Source organism: Triturus cristatus, chromosome 7 (assembly GCF_964204655.1).
Source record: "Triturus cristatus chromosome 7, aTriCri1.1, whole genome shotgun sequence".
In the NCBI taxonomy this organism is placed as follows: Eukaryota; Metazoa; Chordata; class Amphibia; order Caudata; family Salamandridae; genus Triturus; species Triturus cristatus.
In genome coordinates, this window is record NC_140590.1 from 236,243,854 (window position 1) to 236,262,974 (window position 19,121).

A 19,121-nucleotide genomic window follows, 5' to 3' on the forward strand; every position below is an offset into this window, starting at 1 on the left:
GTCCACTCCAATAAAGTGGTCATGAGGACTCATCCGAAATTCCTCCTTGGGGTGACTTCGGAATACCATGTCAACCAGACCATCTCATTACCTATATTCTTTCAGAATCCCTCTACTCCAGCAGAAATAACTTTTCCTTTCCCTGGATGTGAGGAGAGTTTTAAGGTTCCATCTCGATAAAACACGGTACATCCGCAACTCGAACCAATTGGTTAATAACTATGGTCTAGTCCATATTGTTTTAGCCACTTCCAAACAATCCATTTCCAAATGGATAGTTACTTTTATTCGGTTCTGCTATCAAAAAGCTAACCAAACAGTCAGCTAAACCTGGCACACTCCACTAGAGATAAAGCGGCTACTGCTGCCTTAACGAGAAATATTTCTATAGCGGATATTTGCAAAGCAGCAACGTGGAGATCAGTTCACACATTCACCAAACACGATTGCCTAGGCTCTGATGCTAGAGCAGACGCTCAAGTAGGAATCTATTTGCATAAAGGCTACCTTAGTTGATCCTATATCTTCACTGCTGTTAGTGGGGATGGGCTTGCTACTCTATCCCGTGCTTATGACTATAAATATAAATCCCTTACGAAAGAAGAAATAGTTTCTTACCTGTAACTCCTGTTCTCTCATAGAGCAATATCCATTATAGTCATAAGCAGCAGTCATAAGCAACCCTCCCTCCCTGGTGGAATGGACAGATGTACCCATGGAATCTACATATCATACATTGCCTTAAAGAAAAAAATGAAGCAACTGCCACCTGCTGAGCATGATGGGATACTGGTGGTCTCTGGGTTCCTAAAGGCACAGTCTCTATATTTTTAACCTAATAATGACAGCCTGTGAGGCTGTGTTGCCCTGCTCTTCGTCTTTATCATAAAACATGGGTTTGTGAGTGAGATTTATGCCGTTTTCTAAAACATCTTGAAATTATACACAAATACTTTGATCTGGCCCTTTTTGTACTTCATGATGAATAATTTGGCCATTGTAGACATGTATATAGGCTGCTTAATTTGTCTCTTGTGTATTTGCAGGCCTTCCTGAAGAAAGGCGAAAGTAAACATTTAGGAAGACCTGTATTGAAGTGCTTCGGGGTCCCCTGCATGTAGGTGGGACTATTCAGTTATTAGAACTGTAATGGCAATTCCCATATGGGAGAATAGGAGTGGCAGGTAAACTATTCCTTCCAGTGCCTCATGTTGGTGGAGAATTTCAAGGTTTATGAATGCAATGAAGATTCCTATGATGGGAATCTAAGGTTGCATGTAAGTAACTTTTACTACTCCTAATATGGGTGAATGCTGCAAAGCTAATCTGACCTAAACGGGGGGGTTCTAAATGTATGTGCCTCTTTTGATTTTTTTAGCACTTGTTTATAACATTGTTTTCATGGCTTCTAGATTTACCAGTACATACAAAGCCGGTTCTATCGCTCACCTGAGGTTTTACTTGGAATGCCATATGATTTGGCCATTGATGTGTGGTCCTTGGGATGCATTCTAGTGGAAATGCACACGGGTGAACCTCTTTTCAGTGGTTCTAATGAGGTAAGCACTGTCAATTATTTTCTTCTGTGTACTTTCACTTTTTATATAAGGCAGCAGATCTGTTTTTCACATTGCAATTTTTCCTCCTACAGATCATTCAAATGTAAGCAGTACATATTGCAAATGAGATCCACGCTCATTCTGTTGATTAGCCTTTTGACAATTCTGTTTATAGTTCTGTACAGTAGTAGGAACATTGAGCGTTTTGGTGAACACAAAGGCAGAGGAACACATTTGTATTGGTCAGTGAGGCCAAAACAGTAGGAGCATATATGAAACGTCAACTCCAGTATTTGCATAATATATTTTCTGGTTGGGGAGCAGATCAAGTGACAGGAGAGAGGTAATTAATGTATTATATAATCTGTTGTCAGTTGGTAAGACTGAAAAAACAAAGAAGTAGTAGTTCACAGGTTGACTATATCATAAGTTCATTGAAAAGGTCTGAGGAGGCAGGAAGATCCAAATCTATATGGAGCACAGGCTGTATTTGGAGAGCAAGATTAATAAAACTAGATGAACCGATTGCATATAGCTTGTGTTTGTGTAAGATATTAAGTCAAACTATGGATAGTCTTGAGCATCAGAATTAGAAGCTTGTGAAGGGCTTAGCGAATGATGGATAGTCGGTTAGCTTGTTGTTGGTAGGGTGGAGTGGTAGTTGGCTTAAGATTGAAAACGTTAGGCATGGTGAACTGCATTATTACTCTGGGAGAGCAGATATTTGTGTAGACTGATGAAACAACTGTCCAGCAAAGGATGTTGTTGTTAAGGCTTTTCATCAGACGAGGGTCATTTTTGTAGCTAAGGGGCACTTACATCATTATGGCATTGGCTTTAGTAAAGGTAAAGTATTCAAACCATATGTTGGAGCTTAAGGGTACTTGTGAGCAGTTGGATTGGTCTGAGCACAGATACCATACATACAAGGAAGTGTATATTTGTAGGAAATGCATTGTTTAACAATAGGGGTAGAGAAGACCTACTTGCCCATTAAGAGTGGATTTCCTTTTGAATTTTGTGGATGCAAAGATAATAGGGAATAACTTAAACCTATCTATCTTTCTGCATCTATTTCCCCCTTTTTTCCTCCGCTTTTTTATGGATTTTCACCCGTATATTTAACAGTATCATACATGGTATGCAGGTGTGTATGTATATGTATATATGTGTATATATATATATATATATATATATATATATATATATATATATATATATATCCAGTCGCTTCACAAGAGGATTCGTTTTCGGGATCCATATCCCATTGTCAGGTGGCGTGTTGCACTCGGCCAATCCCACCGCCGAGTTAAAGTCAATAAGGTTTCCTGCTACGATAAGCAAAAACACGCTCTCAGAAAGGTACAGCTAGTGGGAGTTTATTCACAAGATAACGCTACGCGTTTCAGCACATAAGTGCCTTGATCACACGTTGTGATCAAGGCACTTCTGTGCTGAAACGCGTAGCGTTATCTTGTGAATAAACTCCCACTAGCTGTACCTTTCTGAGAGCGTGTTTTTGCTTATCGTAGCAGGAAACCTTATATATGATATATATATGATATATATATGATATATATATGATATATATATTGAACCGTACAAAGAATGATATTGACTTCTGAGTAACACGATATTGAGGTATGCATGGCTTTTACACTTGCGCTCTGATCCAAGGAGGCTCAAAATCATTTGATGGTGCCCAGTGAAGCCCGTGCCGCGGACACCAGGTGATCCCAAAGAATGCAATGGTAAACTATATTGAAGGCCGCAGACACGTTTCATCACCAACAGTGCCACGCTTTCAGTGAAATTTTGCATATTGTCCTGAAACTGGAAGAGAGCTGACTTGGATATGAAACATCTGTGTGCAAAAAAAACGTTCAGAGAATACTCTAACAAATACCTATAGAATATGTCTAACGGAGCATATTTGGCATTTTTGGTGCAGGGTTAGGAGATTTTCTCTAGCTCTTTTGAAATGCTTAGGTTTGATATGGACTACCAGAAAAATCCATATCTTAAAGGCATTTCCCGAAGTTTTTTTTCTTCAAGATAACGATTTTGTCTGCAAGGTATTCAGGGGTGTCTATGTTCAATGGCTGTTTTGGGTACCATAGACAAGTCGGTCAACAGTGTGTCATAGTTTTGAAGGAAGTAGACATTTTCTTTGGAAGTCCAGTGAGTAAGGAATTCCTATTTTCAGTCCATGTAATCAGTGGATTGCTAATTTGTCTTCTATTTCTGCTATGACTTGCAGGTTGTAGTTAGCTATGGTTTTGATGTGTGTTTCTTAGTCCAATTTGAAAGCAGGTGATTCTCTGAGATTTGGTAGAGGTAACTGTCCTCCTTGAAGTGCTTCCTATATTGCCCTAAGGGCCATTCTATTCTGATGGAAACTGATCGCTGGAGCGAGGAGTAACAATTTAGTTTTTTGATTATTTGAAGTTCATGTCTCAGCCATGATTAGGCCTCAGATGAACATGTTAGTGTATGAATGTTATTTGTGCAGTCTATTCATAGGTTAAACTGGTTATCGACTGCATATGGGTGGAAAGATACTCCAGACGTGTAGTAACTTGCCTGAAGGTTCAGCATGTAGATTGAAATGTACAAGGGCAACAATAAAGCTTTGGAGAACTCTGAAGGGTTCTGGTGTCACTCCAGAGGAAGAGTTGCCAATTTTCGCACACTGGAATCAATTTGTGAAGTGTGGTTTGAAACGCCTTAAGGATTATGTTGTATAATCCCAGCTTCTCGTGTAGTAAGTCCAAGGGAATGTCTGGTTCAATTTTATCAAATGCAGAAAATAGATCTGGCTTCACTGGCAAATTTAATAAAAAATGCATTGTCATTAACTATCCCAAGAATGCTAGTTTCCATAATGTGGATGTGCTCAGACCTAAAGGTTTATTAAAAGCAGCCCATGATATGATGTTCAATAAAGTTGGATTGAAACACTTTTCAAGTAATTTGTCAAAGTTGAGAGGCCAGTGATACACAACATAGCCCATTTCAAAGTATTTACAATGTTGAGAGAGATGGGACAAAGCATTTATGAAAGTCTTTGCGCTGCTTATCTTGAGTAATTTGGGACTGCTGCAACAGATTTCTTAATGGTCTTCATTATTGGGGGGCATGACAGTCCAGATCCTGTGGCCACATAATCTGGGGGTCTCCACATCATCCACTTGGAACTATTAGCTTTCCATGTAGTGTTCATTGCTTTTCTACTACAGATTCAAGCGAAAGTAGTCTTGGTGGGCACAGACAAAGTGACTGCCATGTTCTATCTTCGGAAACAAAGAGGCTTAAACTCACTTTACCTGTCTGCTCTAGTGCAACAGATTTGGTGTTGGGCCACCCATCACCAAGTTCACCTTCTGGCACAGTACCTTCTGGGAGTGAACAAAAACTTTGGAGACCTGCTCAGCAGGATACAGCAACAAGTCCACGAGTGGGAACTCCACCCACAAGTCCTTGCTTTTGGTTACCTGGTTTGCCACATAAGTGTATGGACATACTCACAGAAGGCCTTATTCCCACCACATGTACTTGCTACGCTGTTAATTGGAAGCGTTGTTTTCATGACTATCCCAACCAACATCAGTCTGGTCACCCCTACAGTGCAGAACATAATTTGTTACCTCCTACGTTTTCAAAAGTCAGGGTTGGCTTACACATCAGTCAAGCTACACCTAGCTGCCATTGCTGCATTTATGCAGGTAACATTCTTCCCTTTTCAAAATCCCAGTTGTCAAAGCATTCATGGAGAGCCCTAACTATGTAATTAAACCTCAGGTGCTCTCTGCCCCAGTCTGCAACCTCAACATTGTCCTCAATAGACTGGTGTGGCCCCTTTCGAGCCACTGCATATGTTCTCTGCAGTTCCTTTATTGAAAGGATGCCTTCTTAAAGCAGTCACATCACTCGGGCACATCAATGAATTGGAGGCCCTCATCCTTCAGGAACCTTTTTTCCCACAACCACAAACGCAAGTTGTCTTTTATAACCAATCCTAAGTTTTGCAGCATTAATCCTTTTCTGGATTGACATGCTGTGCAATATTCCGCCATCTAGTGGCTTGGTCCCGAATAGTCGCTTTTTTTCTTGTTTTTGGGCGTAGTCTACCACCTTGGTGCCAGGGACGTCCCGCCCTGGCGGTTGTTGTACGTAGTAGCCTTCTTCAGATTATTTTTCCACCGTTGCATCTGGAAGCAAGAGGGGACGCTACCGAAAAACTCTGGAAAAAATCACGTTTTATAAAAAGACAAACCTAAACATTGCATCGACGACACGACCGGAGAACACATCTGGCCTTCGAAGACATCTTCAATACAGAATACCGCCACCACGACACATGGTTCGACAAATGGCGAGGTAGGGGCCATGGAAAAGACCCACTTTAAATTCTGCCCTGAGAGCCACCACAAATTCACCCAACGTGATCCACACAAGATGTGCAACCTCTGTCTGCCCAAGGATCACAAGGACCAGGATTGCGACGCTTGTACGTTGTTCCTGTTGGAAGATTCTCAGGGCACTCCGAAAGCAGAGAGAGGACCACTACGCGACAATGACCCAGGGACAGAAGAAACCTTTCTTGAAGGACTTCGATCTCTCCAGCGACGAGGAGGACCAAGGGGTCCCAGCGGAATCGACACACAAAGGTTTCGGTCGTCGAAATTCTTGAGGGTGACTCGGAGAAAAATTGCACCCAGAAAAAGATGGCAAAAGGTGCAGAGTAAAAGACGGACAAGGTAAGACACCCACACCCAAAGGCAGCCCTGACGGTGAAGAAAGACGATTGAAGGTCAGCCGCGATCCAATGAACCCCACGGAACCTGGCCGAAGGATTCCGACTAGGGAAGATCGCTTAAGGCGTCGTAGCTGAGGGATGAGCAAGAACCCGCGAAGGGAGCTACACCACCCTTGAATACGGAGTCCACCACTCCGAAAAAGAGACTCTCCGGTCCCCGATGCCGAGAGAACCCTCAGTTGAAAAGAAGAAAAGACTCCTAGAGGCAGAAATGGCAGCACTCCTACAAAAGAAACGGGAGTTTGAATCACTCAAGGGATTCCGTATCCCTGCGTCGACGCAGAAAAAGAGAAAATGCCGAAGAGGAAGAAGAATATTCGTCTCCAACTCCAAAATCACAGAACAAGGACGTCGAAGAGTACATCAACGCACAAGAGGAAGAAGCCTCTGAGATTTTCGAGGATCAATGGAACAATCTTAACACGGAAATTCCAGAGGAAGAAATATGCTGCTGGCCCTCTAAGGCTTCGCCTTCAGATGATATCGCCTTATATTACGGACTCATAAAAAGAGCAGCAGACGTTTTTGCGGTCGCCCTCAAAGGAGGAAACCTGCTTCCTCTCCTCTTGGAGATATTAGACCCTGCCAACAAGATCACACAGTATCTTCTCATGCTGCCAAGCATCTCGGACCAAGGCAAGGAAGCCTTCAACGAGCCAGACTCCGCCAAAGGAGTGACAACAAGGGTTGAGAAGAAGTACAAACCGTCCTCCAAGGACCCGAAGTATACACAGGGAAATACTGTACCAGACTCTATTATCCTCGCCACAGCAAGGAAGAGGGGCAATGCCCTTTCCAACACCGGTCCGCCTCCAGAGAAGGAGAGCAAAAGAATGGACATGGTGGGCATAAAAATAAAACCAGCATCGGCATAGCCAATAGGTCTCGCCTTTGGAACCTTATAAGTGTTTAGCCATGCAACAGTTGCATAACTAAATACTTAAAAGGTCCCCAAAGCGAGACCTATTGGCTATGCCGTGCGGCCGCGAAAGTAATCGCGATCAAACATCAAAGCGGCCGCGAAAGGGAAAGTAATCACGTTAAAGCGCGGCGCGCTCGCGCACATGCACTGTAGCTCTAGGCTGGCCTGGTAGCATTTTTTGGAGCCCTCTCAATAAGTGTCGCCAGACCAGCGCATGCGCTGGGTCAGGCGAGACCTAAAAAGGAGGCAACTACGCAACGGTGCATAGCAAACTCAAACACCCTGTTAAACATGTATGGTCACCAACAATGGGAGGACATCGAGGAGCTCATCAACAAGCTCCCAAAAGAAGACCGGAAAAGAGGAAGATCCATTGTCCAGGAAGACCAGAATATTGCAAATACATGCCTAAAGTCAGCACTCAATGGTGCAGACGCTGCCAACAGACAAATGTGCACAGGCACCACACTAAGGAGACATTCCTGGCTAATAATATCCGGCTTTAAGCAGGATGTGTAGACCTCCATCAACAGACCATTCACAAGGGACACCCTGTTCAGCAAAGGTCGACGAAACCCTCCAACAAATTAAAAAGGACAACGCAACTGCAAGAGCTATGGGAGCCCTGCAACAAAGAGGAGGTTTTTAACAGAAGGAAACAAATGGGAAGCACAGCCTTTGCACATAGACCTTGAGACCCTCATGGGTGAGCTGCGTGCTTATAATTCCCTGATTGAGTGATCGAACAAATACCTCATCCACAGCAGGGCCAAGGAAACGGTCAACAGTCAAGCTAATTGACCGGATATCAAGGCTTGCAACAACAGCCAAAGCTGTCCTTTCGTAGAAAGAGTACACGGATCAAACTGACTCATGCACAAAAGACGATCCACACACCAGTGGGTGGCAAGATAGCACAATACCTGCAACAATAGAAAAATATCACTGTGGACAAGTTGATATTAAATATGATAAAATATGGGTATTGCATAGAGCTGGCTAGAAATAAGAAGGTACCACAAATCAGAACTCAAACAGTTGAGATCAGAAATTAAAAAGCTTTTTCAAAAACGAGCAATACAAACTGTACCAAGTGAAGACCTTTTCAAGGGAAACTACTCCCCTGGTTTCCTAGTGCCCAAGCAAGACCTTACACTGAGACCCATCCTAGACCTAAACCTAAGGTTCATAAACAAGTTCATCTTTACGCAACATTTCAAGGTGACTACTCTTGCCTAGCTGCAGTAGCAGCACACCTACGAAAGAAGGAATACATGTCTATCCTTATCTAGACAACTAGCTCATAAGAGTAAATACAAGACAAAGATGTCACAAACATGTTCATCACAATCCAAAAAATAGGATTCTCAAAAAATCACAAGAAGTCCTCCACAAAGCCAGAACAAGAAAAAAATCTTGCTAGGGGCAACACTCAACTAAGTTCTTGCACAAGCTTATCTAACGCAAAGCAGGATACAAGCCATCAGGCAGGAAATGTCACTTTACCAGAGGGGTCAATCCCTGACAGTGAGGAGAGTCATGAAACTCATGGACATGATGGCATCATGCATCCTACTCATTCCTCATGCCCGCCTCCATATGCGACCCTTCCAGGAATGATTTTCCAACAATTAGTCACAGGCCACAGGGAGTTGGGAAGATCTAGTGGTTGTTAGGCAGAAACTGCAGGCAGAAATACAATGGTGGGCATCCCAGAAGATAACACTAGGTTTCCTTTCAAAAGCCCAACTTCCTCTACGGCAATAACATATGCATCCCACGGCGGGTGGGGAGCGCACCTCAGCTAATTGAAGATAGGTCAGTGGAACAACCTAGACTCCATAAAACACATCAATTGTGTGCGACCAATTAGACTTAACATCAATTACCTAGAAATTAAGTCATTCCTCCTAGCACTAAAAACCTATTTGCAACAATACAGAGCAAGAAATGCCAGTTCTTTGCCTCCAGGTTTCATCACCATCTGTCAAAAGGAAATGCCCTGTGGCTAAACTGGTCATAGACCTTTGCATAAGCTTTTCTACCCGTTCCCCTAACCCAAAGAGTCAGAGAAAAAGCAAGACACTACCAGGAACAAACCTAATTCTCATTGCTCCACAATGGGCCAGACAAACATGGTACTCAGGTCTACTAGAACTGTCCAAGGGACGAATAATCAAACTCCAGGCAGACAAGGACCTACTAACAATGCAACAGGGCCAAATCTTCCGCCCAGAGCCAGCGACAATACGCCTAGCGGCCTGGCACTGAGGACCGTAGAGTTTGGTCATCTAAACTTGCCTCTGCGAACAATGGAAATTCTAAAGGAGGCAAGAAAACCAACCACAAGACAATGCTGTGCAGCAAAATGGAAAAGGTACACCACTTGGTGCACGACAAACAATCTGATGGACTCAATCTCCACACAAGAAACAGTGGTCATATATTTAAAACACACCTGGACAGTCACATTAATTACTCAAGCCTAAAAGTACACCTTGCAACTATCGTAGCCTACACCTGAGGAAAATCATGCAAAAGCTTCTTCACAAGATCTGTCATAAAGACATTCCTAGAGGGATCTTAAAGAATTGCACCCCCAAGGGCATCTCCAGCTCCCTGTGAAGTTTAAACCGAGCCATCACGCAACTTATGACCGAACCATTTGAGCCCATGCACAAAGCAGACCTCAAACAGATCACTTTAAAGACAGCATTCTTAAGTCGTCCCATCTTTACGAAGAGTAAGTGAACTACAAGCATTAACCATAGACGAGCCATACATTTAAATCCATACGAGCAAAGTAATCCTAAGAACAAATCCTCAATTCTTAATCAAAGAGGTGTCTAAGTATCACTTAAATCAAAGCATTCTCCTACCAGTCTTCTTCAAAGACCCGCAAACAAAAGAAGACTCTCCATACCCTGTATGTAAGGAGAGCTCTACTGTACTATCTACAGAGAACAGAACAAGCTCGCTAGAGCAAACAACTGTTAGTTGCATATTTGCTTATCAAGAGAGGAACACCTGTCACAAAGGCAACAATTGCACAATGGATAGTCCAAACCATCCAACTATGGTTTGCCACCGCTGGAAACACCTTAAGCGTGCGGCCCAAAGCTCACTCAACTAGGAAAAAAGGAGCAATCTTAGCTTTCATGGACAATGTGCCAATAGACACCATATGTGCTCCTGCAACATGGGCTTCTCCACACAAATTCACCAAGCATTACTGTTTGGACTTAGATGAATAAGGAAGCGCAACTAGGATAAAGAGTACTACCTGTTCGCAAAGTCTTCCTCTTACCACAGCCTCCCCAAGAAGGGAGAAAACGCTACGTAATCTGATGCACAGCATGTGAATCCAGAATTGGATTCATGCCGCAAAACGAAGTGGTTACTTACCAGTAGGAGTAGTTTTGCAGCTTGAAGAGTTTTCTGGATTTACATGCCACTCCTCCTCCTCCTACAAGGAATACAAACAGGTGTGGAACTATAATAACAATTCACTAAAGTACCATCTAAAAGACTATAAGACTAAAACTCAGAAAAAAGAATCCGAAGATGGCTACAAAGCACAACAACCTCCAGAGCGCCATCTGACGTCACACAGGGGTCGTACTTGGCACTAAATGGTGGTCGCCGACACCCAAAAACAAGAAGACTATTCCGGACCCAACCACTAGATCGCGGAATAATGCATAGTATGTGAATCTAGAAAACTCTTCAAGCTGCAAAACTACTCCTACTGGTAAGTAACCATTTCGTCTTTTCCCAGGGTTGTCTCCCCTTTCACCTAATTCTATTGAGCACCCTGTCTTTTTTGCATGTCCTGACTCGGTAGCTGAACGAGCACTCGACACGCTTAATGGTAAGCGTGATCTTTGGTATTACATAGAACCAAATCCTTTCTCAAAACACAACAGCTATTGGTAGCTTTTTATAGCCTCATAAAGGACACACCATTTCAAAGGCAGGGATTAACAATTGGATTGTCCAATGCATCTAGTCCCTTTATGCAGAAGCAAATAGAGCCCTTCCTTCCTGCCCCAGGACACACTCCACCCGCAAACAGGGCGCTACTATGGCTTTCCTGGGGAATATATACATAGAAGATATTTCTAAAGCTGCACCGTCGTCCACTCCATACACCTTTACAAAATACTACTGTGTGTACATCCTAGCAAAAGAGCAGGCTAGAGTTAGTCAATCTGTGTCCAGACCTCTGCACCATTCACAGGATAGCTCCTGCTTTACAGTCTGCATAGTATATGTATCCATAGCCACACACAGGCTATGAATGGAATGTTACCCTGTGAGTATCTGCTCTTTGCATGTAGTCCTGTAAATTAACAAGAACCAGTGCTCCTCCCCAGTAGCCAGTGGCTATTGCTGATAGCTTTCACTTTGAAAGGATTATTTTCTCCTTGCATGTTCAGAATTTCTTCTGTGCATGCTACTCCATATTTGCTCTCTTCCGCTGATTAAGAAATAATTTAACATTGTAGTCGGTGACCGTGCACATTTACGACTAGAGGTAGTCACCTAGATCTCGTGACTCGAAAGACTTCCCAAGTTAAACTTTGGCACAATGTCACCTGCAGTTTAAAGTTTTTAGTGTCGGAGGGCATGGAAGGAGACAGATTATGAAAGTCATCACTCAAAGTTAGCACTTTTTTTGCGGCTTGGCTCAGTCACTTTACAGGCGGCAGTTTGAGTTCACTACGTAGCCACAAGTCGCCGCTGAACGATGTACAGTAAGCATTGATAAAAATTAATACAAATTTACTCATCTAGTATGATCCTGTGGAGCATTCTAAAAGTGAGGAATGTGCAGTTAAAGTAGCCACCTGAAAGAGCTTTGATGAAGATAAGTAACTTGTCTTTGAGCTACAGCAATATAACAAGCATTTACAATGAAATAGGTCTCACCTTTGGCGCCTTATAAGGATTTAGGAATGCAGCATGTTTTGTGGCCCTGGAGCTTTCGTGGTGCTGAGTCGCTGATGAGCAAGCGATTGTCCTGTGATTTTGTGCAAATCACTCAAAATACAAGCCGCGATCTCGGAGGGGTAGTGGGGGACAGGGGAAGGGTTAGGTAAAGACTGCACAGGGTGAGCCACAAGCAGGAAATACGAAGCCATGGGGAAAATGAGCAGTGTCCTGGGATTTTGGGCAAACCACTTAAAATACAAGCTGCGATCTTGTCGTGGTGGGTGCGGGGCGAAGGAGTAGGAAGACACGGCACAGGGCAAGCAGGAAACAAGACTCGATGGTGAAAATGAAAGCGGTCAGGGGGTGGGGAGAGATGGCACACAATGTGACTGGAACAGCATTTGAGCTTGTAAATGACTTATCTGGAAACATTTAAAAAACAGCATGAAACTGCTTCAGTACATGCTGTGAAGGGCGCGCGGTCAGAGCTGCCAACTCGGGAGTTCGAGTCTTTGTATTGGCTCAACATCCTGTGATTTAGGCAAAACACTTAAAATACAAGCAACAATCTCAGATGGGTGGTGGGGGCAGGGTGAAGGGAGAGACTGCACAGAGCGAGCAGGCTGCCACGAGCAGGAAATAAGACAAAATGGTGAAAATTGAAGTAAAGCTATAATTAAACCTGCAATGCAAAAGCTGACCAAAACATGAAGCACAACATCCGTAATGCAGGCTCTGTGCTGATACACAAGGTGAGGCAAACAAGAAAAAAAAAAGTGCGCACAACAGAACCTATATAAAAAAAAAAAGTAAGACCACGTGTAAAGGAGCAGTCTCCTGGGTGGGTTTGAAACTCAAGAAGGCGGGACTATTTAAGCATGTTGACCAATTATAAGCATGCATTTATAAAGGGGATGAACAGGAATTAATGGAAACGATGGGAGGTGCTTCAAGCCCCAGTCTAGATTACAGCATGCCTCACAGAGCAGCGCATGCACTGCCCAGGCTCGATCTAAAAATTGCAATCCACAACTCATTGTGATTTCTCTTCCTATGTTTACAAATTTTTTTCCAAAACCGATTCAAGTCCCTAGAAGGTCAAAGAGAAGTCCCTTCTTTATTGTCATATTTTCCCATCCGCATGTAGTGAAAGACTAATTTTTGTATCTTACAGTTTAAATTTAAACACTGCGATGGTGGACTTGACATTTTTCAAGGCAGTTACATCTGGCTTATATAGTTTTGAAAGTAGCATTCAAAATATACTGCTGGATTCGATTTTAGGTTTAGGCTATATAAAGCTTTGATTGTCAACAGTCAATCAAGAATATTTGTTAAAAAAATTCACACAGAGATAAATGGCGTACCAATGGCTCAATACACTTTGTCCATTGTTCTGTTCAGCTGTCATTTGTGTTTTGCTTCCAGCCACCACAGCATACAGCATGGGACACTGGGTCAGCCCACTTCTCCCATTGACCATCTTAACACTGTGTGGCAGCGTTAATGACTGAACATCCTGTTAAAAAGAAGTGCACTTCATTGCCACAACTGATGGGCTAGTGCTTTTTTTCCTTTCCATTTTATATTATTGTAACAGTAATTCCGAGCCAATAATACCCTTTTCTTTGTGGTTATGAGAATATTTTCCTGTGATGTGTATTGAAATTAAAATGGGCTTCTACAGCTGTTCTAAGTACTCCTATTAAGGCAGCACCCATACTGTTCTACGAACATTATTTCCAGTGTTTATATTTTTGTGTAAATTAAAAAAAAAAATTCAAGCATATGTTTGACATGCTTAGGCGGCAGCATGTTTTTTTTGTTTTCCATTTGTGCAGCAAACCTGTTTTAACCATTGCACAAGCTTTCCAAGTCAAGTACTATGGGCTTTGCCAATAGGTATTTATAACGCACAGTCTTGCTGTATGTCTGTTTATAAGCTCCTATTGTACGAGTCGCCTCAAGTATACTTTTGAAATATGACCCTTAGATCAAACCCGCTCCCCCCCAGGTTAAACAAATCTATATATTCCATCCTATTTGTATAAATTGCATGTTTAGGACCTTTCTAACAGATTTACGCTACCCAAACAGTCTATATGCCCCGGCATACACAACTGGGGAGGGAGGACCTGTTGTAAGGAGGTGATGCATACAAAAACAGACTTACCTCCATATTTTTTTTTTTTTTTTTTTTGTTGAAAAACCTTTATTGACATTTCAATCATTAACAAGTATGGGCCTACAACCCCCCTGGGCCGGCCGCTAAGCAATCAGAGCAATAAGAGCAAATGTAAACACAGGCGGCACCTCGGAGATCAGAATCTTCATTCCAATATAGTCCGGCCAGTGAGCCGCGCAGGTAGGACACCAGAAGAAAAAGGGTTTTTCATTTTATAATGAAACAAGACAGTAGGATCAGGTGCCAAACAAGTTCCCAACAGCGATAAGGGGCAAAAATAATAGACGTAAGCAATAAGCAGCAATCTATTGGATCAATGGCGCAGACACGGGAAATTCCGGATGGGGAAGAATATCAAAAACAGTTGCGCCTGCAGGCCCCGGTACCTAACGCCCAGAGAACACCCCGGACACTGTGGCACACATGAAGAAGCAACGATTCACAACAAAGGAGGTGTACCGCGCTGATCCCAGAAAAGAAAAAACAAGAAGAAGCGGAGAAGAAAAAGGAGGCCATGGAAAAAGTGATAAAGACTAAAGAGTCCCCTCCCCCAACCCCCCACCCTGCACCTCTGCAAATGAGTATGGCCCCCCCCCCCCCCAGCAGTGTGCCTGTCGCCCTGGAACTAGACCCGAAATATAGAAGAAACAGGGAAAAAGGAGTAAGAAAGAACCCCACCAGATGGGGGGGTGGAGAAAGTATAATAAACTGGAGGAGGGCCTTCAAAACATACCCCCGGCTTCTCCCTCCCGCACGGTGAAGTCTCCCTACGGCAAACAATAAGCAGCACCAAATCGACCATATCAAAAAGGGGGAATGGGGAGCATTATGCACCAACTATGCTAAGAACCATGAGAGTACGCAACCATAAGTCCGCCCGTCTACTAGATGACCACCCCCGAAGGATCAGCCTCATCCTTGACCACTCTTTGCAATTCTGCCCATGCCTACCCCTCGACCCAGCACCATGTCCGATGTTCCAAGGTAAAGGAGTGTCCAAAAACAACCGGGAAGCGACGCACACAGGTGGGGTGGAAGTCTCTGAGTACCAACACAGTCCGCATCATGGAGGGACGTCTTTCCCAGTGCTGCCCCAGGATCTGCACTGCACACAAGGTCCAGGAAGGCTGAATCAGCCAAAGTAGACAAACGTTGCTGGAATTGTCCCTGGGTCGCCGGAGGCCGTGCACGGGACAAGGCCACCACCTTCCACTCAGGTCCAATACCTCCGGAACAGATCAAACCCTCAGTTAGCCGATCACACGGTGGCATACTGTCCGGAGTGTCCGGCTGTGCACTAATCGCAGGGGTGGCCGCGACATTATCCTCCTGTGTGCAGTGCGGGAAGCCCCTGTGTACCTGTGGACCAGCATGCCGCCACTGTTCCAACGCTGATGCCACACCATCGAGTTTACTCCCCAAGACCCCGGCGCCACGAGCCAAGGAGAAGTGAAGGGCACCAAGGGCCTCTAGGAGGTCGCCGTACCCCAGCACAGCTCTCTGCGATCGCTCCGCCACACTCCCAAAAGTCACACACCCCCAATCCTGCTGCGACCCAGTGGACAGGATGGTAGGCTGCATAGCAACAAGATGGCCGCCGGGAAGGCCCGACTCGTATTGGGGCCGGGACCCAGGGACAAGCGCCTCGAGGTCCACGTCGCTGAAGACAGGGGTCCGGGGGCAGGCACAAACTCAGCCGTTGCGTGGTCACGGGCAACAGTCGTCCCCGCCACGGACCAGCTCCCGCGAAAAGCCGGGAGCAGCCCGCAAGGATCAGGGCGAGCTAGGGGCGGCGTCCGGGCAGCTCACCGTCAAAGGCAGGGGCAAGCACCGAAGAATCTGAGAATTGCACCCCCGGGCATGTCCTCGGTCCGCTACGCTTAGCAGTGGGAGCGACTACGGCAAAATGCAGGCCGAGGGCAGCACCGCTCCGGTGGACCGACTCCACCCAGTCACCACAGGCCGCTGTTGTTAAACTGCCACCCGGCCAAGACGTCCACTCGAGGTCCCGGCTCCGGGGCTGCACGGGCCGCAAAGTTCAACTGCAGATTTCTCCGGCGGTACGGCAGCCAGAAACCTCGGAGTCACACGATCGGTTGCCACTCTCATTCACAAACACGATCTCATAGCGCAGACTGAGGATCTCGTGCAGGATATCCGTGCGGGATGCGGAGGTTCACGGAGCCGGGAATCTATGCTGCCGTCCCGGTCGCCATCTTGGCTCCTCCACTTACCTCCATATTAATTTAGTTGGAGTACAACGTTGGGCAGCAAAAAACTGTTGCTAAACATTTAGAAATGTCATGATGATGGGGTTGAAGGGAAGAGTGGAAAATGTGTTTCCACGTATGCATAATTTGCAAGAAGACCTAAACAAGGGTAGAATGTTGTCAATTGAAATGTTGTTAGAGCAGAGGAGAGGGGCCATACTGACAACTGTGGATACTCATGGAGTTAGTGAGAGCAAGTAAAATCGGCTAGAGAAAGGTTTGTGAAATGAGAAGCCATTAGAGCAGTGGTTCTTCACCACAAGCATTTAAAGAGTCTAACCACCTACACATCATATATTGGAGAGAGATGAAATACTTCCACTTCCCAGTAGGTGCTCTGGTATAATGCACACCTGCTTTTCTAGCTTTAATAAAATAAATGTCTTTATCTAAGGCCACTATCAATTAATCCAGTTACTACTTCTATCACTTATGAGACCTCTGATTTCAATTTTACCCATTGATTTATGAATTCAACCGGAGTTTTACACCAGTGTATAGTTGCTTTCATGTTTAACTTGCAGTTGCATAGGAAAGTAGATGTGCTAAGTTCATAAAGAGTGCTTTCGTTATCTGTGTGTATTTTGTATTATTGTTGAGCTAAAATTGTAGAAATGGATTGGGGATCCCTGACTTCCAGTTGGCAATTCAGTGGGGGTCTGTAAAGTTTTAGAACCACTGGTTTGGGGTAAATTCAGATTCACATGCAACTCTCTCCAGACGAGGAGCGTGGTTGAGGTAGTGAAAAAAATAATCTAAACTGGTGATTGCTTTGTGGAGCATTGTAGGCCAAAGGCAGTTGTACATCTCAGATTTTGTGTTAACACCCACTAAAGGTACAGAATGTTTATAGTGAAACACTTACCACATAGCCCCTAGATGACAGGATTATGCACAGCATATGAATTTAGAGGATATTCAGGTTGAAAAAACATAGTTTAAGGCAAGTAACTGTTTTATTTGAAGTGAAACAGACCATTCCTTAGAAAGCTTGCCCTAAGAATGCTAGTCCTGTATACCCATCACCCCAATTACCAGGACACTCCATTATATCATTCACCTCACTCAGACCCAAAATATGATCCGGATGCCCAAGACCCTTGTAAGCCAATCCCTGCTGTGAAGGGATATGGTCATTGGCACGACTAGAACATGAACACCAAGGAAGATCTATTCTCCATACCCTTCCCAGTGAAGATTTTGCCACCGGTTGACAAAAAAGCTTACGATGCAGTTATCCAGAGGGCAGTGAAAATGCATGTTATTACAAAAGAATATGGTTTCTTGCTGAAACTCTTGCCTACAACAGTGTGCTTGTATTGAGTGTGCCACAAATAAATGCATAGATTGATACTTTGTGTTTCCTGTATGTTACATACCACCCTCCTGACATCTAATGTGTGCAATGCCCATAACTTCTACATTGGTTGTTTGGGGTTATGCGAGTAGGACATGTTACTGTACTAAAAGTTGCATCCTCTGACAGTGAGAACAGTCATAAAATTGGCGAGGATGGCATCTTGCATTGCGATAGTTCCAAATGCGAGCCTTCACATGCACTCACTTCAGAGCAGTCTGCCTGGCAGTGGTCACAAGCAGTGCGTCACTGGATGACCGTGTTGCTAGAGCCAAGAGTTCAGCACAGTCTTAAATTGTGGAACACCAAGAGACTGTTACAGGGCAGGTCATACGTGGACCCTATTCCGCAGCAGACAGTTACCACAGATGCCTCCCTCACAGGGTGAATTTTGCATCTGGACAACATGACCATTGTGTGTAAATAGATGCACCATCAAAAGAAAATGCACATTTCTTAGAGCTTATGACAATGTCTAAAACATTAAGTGCCAATTGCACTAATTACCAAAAGATAGTAGTTAGCAAACAGACAATAGGACTGCTGTGTACTACATTCAGACATTCTGTGAGGGTGGACATCAACTTTATGGACATAAGTGGGAAATGAATCCTCGAGTACTTCAGCAGTACTTTCAGAAATGGTAGTGAGGAATAGGAGACAAACATCCATGAGACTCATTCTGATCTTTCAAACATGGGAAAAGCATCCATGGTACCCACTGCTGCTGGACAGATCTGTTCACCCACGTAAGAAGTTATCCCTGAGTGGAACTTTTTACTCTGGATCAGGGCAACTTTAAGACATTTGAGTCTCAAAAAAATGGACCTTGCATTTCGATGCTTGATGTCTTAGATTCCTTGCCTACAGCTTACTGTTGAGTGCATGCTCCTTTTGAGTGAGACGGGTGTAGTTATGCCCCAGAATGGAAAATATTTGTACATTACTCTCACAGTGGCACAAACTACCTCTTCAAGGCTCTGTTCACGACTTTCTATCAGTTACACTTCTAAAAAAATCAGGTCTAGCATACACATCTATTAGGCTTCATTAGGCTGCAGCTGCTTATATGCA

At 44.1% G+C, this 19,121-nt stretch overlaps 1 protein-coding gene across 1 annotated transcript in view; it reads left to right on the forward strand.

The window, feature by feature from the left end:
* Window positions 1-19,121, forward strand: part of LOC146809290 (dual specificity tyrosine-phosphorylation-regulated kinase 1B-like) — a 368,762-nt gene that overhangs the window by 279,785 nt on the left and 69,856 nt on the right. The window contains exon 7 of the mRNA XM_085616098.1: window positions 1,413-1,559. Coding sequence (XP_085472224.1) covers window positions 1,413-1,559 — 147 coding nt within the window. The remainder of the gene's footprint in view (window positions 1-1,412; window positions 1,560-19,121) is intronic.